The sequence below is a fragment of the Phoca vitulina genome, unplaced genomic scaffold, assembly GCF_004348235.1.
Source record: "Phoca vitulina isolate PV1807 unplaced genomic scaffold, GSC_HSeal_1.0 scaffold13, whole genome shotgun sequence".
NCBI lineage: Eukaryota > Metazoa > Chordata > Mammalia > Carnivora > Phocidae > Phoca > Phoca vitulina.
In genome coordinates, this window is record NW_022589716.1 from 42,659,609 (window position 1) to 42,664,424 (window position 4,816).

At 66.1% G+C, this 4,816-nt stretch overlaps 1 protein-coding gene across 1 annotated transcript in view; it reads right to left on the reverse strand.

Annotated features, from left to right (window-relative positions):
* PLXND1 (plexin D1) overlaps positions 1-2,413 on the reverse strand; it is a 59,141-nt gene extending 56,728 nt beyond the window's left edge. Inside the window, exon 1 of the mRNA XM_032411977.1 lies at positions 1,094-2,413. Coding sequence (XP_032267868.1) covers positions 1,094-2,413 — 1,320 coding nt within the window. The remainder of the gene's footprint in view (positions 1-1,093) is intronic.
* Between the last annotated feature and the right edge of the window lie 2,403 nt (positions 2,414-4,816).

Sequence of the window (4,816 nt, forward strand, 5' to 3'; positions counted from 1 at the left end):
CTCTCTCTCTCTCTCTCTCTCAGCTCCGTGTCCATTAGGCAGCAAAGGATCAGTGGTGTTAAGAACACAGATGAGGCCAGACAGCCTGGATTCAAACCCTGTCTCTGCTGGTTCCCAGCTGTGTGATCTTGAGCGAGTTATTTAACCTCTCTATTCCTCAGTTTCTTCATCTGTAAAATGGGGATGAGAGTAGAGCCTACCTCAGAGGGTGGCTGTGAGAACCAAGCCAGTTATGCCATTTGAGGCACTTAGCGGGCATTCCACAAATGTGGTCGGCCAGCCCACAGCCCCCATGACTGGTACTTGCTAAGTGCTCAGTATATATATATGTTGAATGAGTGAATAAAAGTTGGCCTCAGGAACACACCTGTTTGCCAACCAGTGGTCTCCCCAGAGTACCTGCTGGTTCCCAAACATCTGTGTTCCCTGCCACACACATCCCACTGCACAGCCAGGCCCACCCTGCTGCCCATGTCCCTCTGGGACACTTCTACCTGCCCTACACTCCTGCATGACCAGCTCAGTGACACACAAATCTGGCGCATACGCCCCTGTCACTCCCTCCTTGCTGCCCCTCACACACATCTGCAGGGCCCTGGCGCACACCTGCGTGCCTCCCTGCACACCGGCCACACCCAAGCACGCATCTGCCAACTCCCAGGGCAGCCCTGATAGGCTCACACGGCCAGCCCGGGACCCACCTTTGGGCAGACATGCACTCGCTTGCTCTGCACTCAGCACACACCTAGGACCACCACCTGCACACCTGGGCTATAGATGCCCCTTTGGCTCTCTCCAGCGCACACCTGCAACCCTGACCCCGCCCACACACCTAGTTACGCTCACCTGGAACCCAGCACGCCCCTGAGTGCCCGCAGGCGCACATACCGTATTTGCACCAGTGCCCCCACCATGGCTGACACCTGGGTCCCGGCAAATGCACCTGTGGCCCAGAGTACGTTCCTGGGTCTCCACACGCGCGTCTGGGTCCCACACATTCACACCCGTGTCCCGCTCAGCGCACAACCCGCCCAGTTAGCCGCACGCTCTCCCTCCTGCCCCCCTGGGCGGGTGTCCGGCTCCCTCGGCGTACCTGGATGTTGCGCTTGCGCTCGCAGGCCGGCCCGGTGCCCTGCACCACGCTGTCGAGCACCGCCACCACGTCCGGCGCGGGCTCCACGAAGCAGGCGTTGCGCGCGGCGCGGATGGCGGCTTGCACGTCGGCGAAGCGGAAGGCGCACAGCGCGGCCGGAGTCGCGCGGGACGCGGGGGACCCCTGCGGCCGCTCGAAGACGGCGAAGAGCAGCTCGCGCGCGGGGAAGACGGACACCAGGCGGCTGTAGAGGTCGCCGCGGCCCGCGCCGCCCGCGCACTGCAAGCCCAGCTGGATGTAGGACTCGGTGAGCTTCTTGGCGTCGCCGCCGGCGCCGCGGGGCAGGCAGATGCGCGCCAGCAGGCTCCGCGCCTGGCTCTCCTTGTCGCCCGCGCGCGCCTCGCTGTTGAGCGCCAGGTACGCGTAGGACGGGGCGCCCGGCGGCGGGTCGGGCGGGTGCAGGAAGGCGCGCACGAAGCCCAGCTTGTGCTGCTCCTTGGCGCCCTGCTTGATCTTGAGAATGTTGTCGTCGGAGGGGTTGAGGTCGAAGGTGAAGAGCTTGGCCAGGTCGCCGCGCGCATCCAGGGAGCGGATGGCGATCTCGGGCGTGTTCTCGAAGCGGTGGTCCTCCAGGCTGCGGTTGCGCGGGAAGAAGGCGCTGCCGTAGCCGGTGTACGTGGCGCCCACGAGCAGGCGGCTGCCCCCCGTGCCGGCGGCCGGCGGCAGCACCAGCCCCACGGTGGACGCGTTCGGGTGGTTGGCCGCCACGTTGAGCATGCTGGGGAACACCGTGACGGGCTCGGCGGGCGGCGCGGCGGGCGGGAAGCGCACGGCCACCGCGGAGATGTTGCCCCGCCGCCGCAGCTGGCAGAAGCCCTGGTAGATGGACCCGCACACGACCACCAGGCCCTGGCCGGGGTCCAGCTGCAGGATCTTGTTGTAGTTGTCGGTGAGGCGCCGCGGGTGCTCGCACGAGGCCTGAGGCAGCTGCGGGGCGTGACACAGCGGGCTGTCGGCCACCGGGCCCACGGCCGCCTCGGCCTCCAGGCTCAGGTTGGCGCCCGACAGCTGATAGAGGCGGTTGACGGCCGCCAAGTACACCGTCCCCGCCGCGCCGTCCAGGGCGAAGTTGTTGGTGGGCGTGGGCGAGGGGAACCGGCGCTGGATCTCCAGGGCGCCGACCCGCGCCGCCCCCAGGAGCAGCAGCAGCGGCAGCAGCGGGCACGGTGACGGGGCCCGGAATGGCGGGCGCGGTGGCAGGGGGCTGGCCGCGGCGGCCCGAGCGCTAAGGGGTGCGCCGCCCGCGGCGCGACGAGCCATCCGGGCGTGCGCGGGCTGCGCGGCGCGGCGAGTGCATGGGGCGCGGCGCGGCCGGGAGCCGGGAGCCCGGAGGCGGCAGGAGGCGGGGGGCGGGCCCGGGCCGCGAGGCGCTTCCTGCCCGAGCCAGCGGCCCCCGGCCCCGGCGTCCCGGCCCGGCTCAGCCGCGCCGCGCAACACGGGGGCGGGGCGGGGGCGGCTCCGCTGCGGACACGCCCTCGCGCCCCGCCCCGGCCGCGCCCCGCCTCCCGGGCCCCCCCCCCGCCCCGGGCCCACCCCCCCCCGCGCCCCGGGCCCCCCCCCCCGGCAGCCCGCCGGCCCCGCCCGGCCCTCCCGCCGCCGGGCCTTCGCAGGGCTGTCGACGGATCCCGCCGCCCCGCGCCCTCCAGGAATCTCCCGCGCGGCGCCCGCGGCCCGAGGCTCCCTTTCCCGGCGCTGCGTCCGCCTCCGTCGCTCGTTCCTCTCGCTCGTTCCTCCCTTTTGGCCGCTTGGCCTTTCTGGCTCGCGCTTGTATCCTTTTTTCTTCCTCTCTTTCTCCCGGGTCTCTGTCTCTCTCAGTGTCTCCCTGTCCGTGTCTCTGGCTAACCCTTCATGGCCACCCAACTCCGTGTGTGTTGTCTCCCTCTTTTTCTCAGCCTCTGGCTCTTCTTCCCTCTCTCAGACTCGCTTTTGCTCTGTGGGCTCTGTTAACACCATCCGTTTCTCCCCTCTCTCCCTTCTGTTTTTGTGTCCCTGGCGCTCCCCCTCTCTCCATGGCTCCCTCTGTCTCCCGCGTCCCTCTCTCCTCCATCTCTGTCTGCCCCCATTCTCTCTGTCTCTGCCTTCCTGATCCACAGCCCTCGCTAGCTTTCCCCATCTCACACTCAGAGGCTCTCCCCTAACACTCGCTTTCACCCAACACCGTCCGGGCCTTCACTGGGCCAGTTGGGCACAGGGCACCTCCTCCTCAGACTCCACGATCTGCCCCCAAAACCTCAGCCCCATAAAGGAGGTTTTACAAGTGTCAGGGACAGAGGGACAAAGCTCAAGGGTCAGACATATAAATCAGGGAAACATGGAGAGAGGAACTATTTCAGGCATGTGCCAAGCCATGGTGGAGGCTGGGCTGGGAGCGTGACACCGAGAGTGAGGCTTTGGCCCTGGCGGAGAGGGGAGTGGCCCCGGGAGGCCCACTGTGGCCTCTATGGAGACCTGGCCCTAGGGGGCTGCTGCCGTCCCACCCAACGCATCTTGCCAGGCACATCCCCTTACTCAGGACTCTGGAAGGACCTAAAATCCTCCCAGACTCAGTGGGAGATCAGCCACAAGTGAGCAGGCAGTCAGGCCTGCTTCTCCTTTCCTTGGGCCTTTCTTCTTCCACCTGGAACAGGTAGGCACTGAGGTCAGAGGCAGGCCGCCATGGTTCCGAGGTCACAGAGCCACTATGAGAAGCATCCACAGCCTCTGGCCACGGTGGTGCCTGAACAGTGCCCTGCCAGGCACTATGCCAAGTACTTTACTTGTACTGACTCACTGAGTCCTCACAGACGCCTTCTGAGCCTGGTGCCCTTATTATCCCACCTTACAGATTTGGAACCCGAGGCCCCAGAAGGGAAGGGACTGGCCCAACATGCCCAGCTCACCCGGAGCAGAACTACCAGGCTTGAAAGCCAAAGTCTGTTGGCTCTGAGCCTCACCCAGATCTCTCCCAGCCCCACGCCCACTCTGGCTGCTCAGAATCAGGGGGCTCCCATCGGGGCCGCACAGCACCCCAAGGCCCCTGCTTTCAGGGTGGTCTGGCCTCAGCTCCTTTGTTTCCACCTGGCCAGGAAGGAAAGACAGAGGGTTTCTCTGTGCCCCAAAGGGTAGGCGGGAAAGGCCAGGCCTACAGCTGTCCTCCACTTCCCTCATTCCAGCACCCTTGTCTTCCTGCTGCCCCTCACGCCTGCTTTTTTCTGGCCCCCTCGGTCACCCCCTCTAGCCCTGCTTTGACAGCCGGGAGTGTTCAACTGTAGGAAATCAGAGGCTCTGTTTCTGGTGTCCTGTCCCCTCCTCGGCTCCAGGCCACTCAAGGAACAGCTCAATAGGATGCCCCCCCAGTCCCTGGATGGGGAGGGCTCCTGCTGTGCCACCTGTGCCAGTGGCCTGGGGAGCCCCATAGGGGTACCAGGGTGCTCGGCGCCCCCCCCCCCCCCAGAGCCCTCCCCATCAGTCCATCTGTCTGCCTCCCTCCCGCTCTTATCTTTCTCTAGCCTTCCCCACCCCATCTCTGTTTTTGTCTTCTTGCTCCTCCCGGTTACTCTCTCTCTTTGTCTCTCTCTCCCCCCCCCCCCCCCCCCCCCCCCCCCCCCCCCCCCCCCCCCCTCCCCCCCCCCTCTCTTTCCACTCTGTCTCTTTGTGTGCATATCTCTCTGTCTCTCTGTGTCT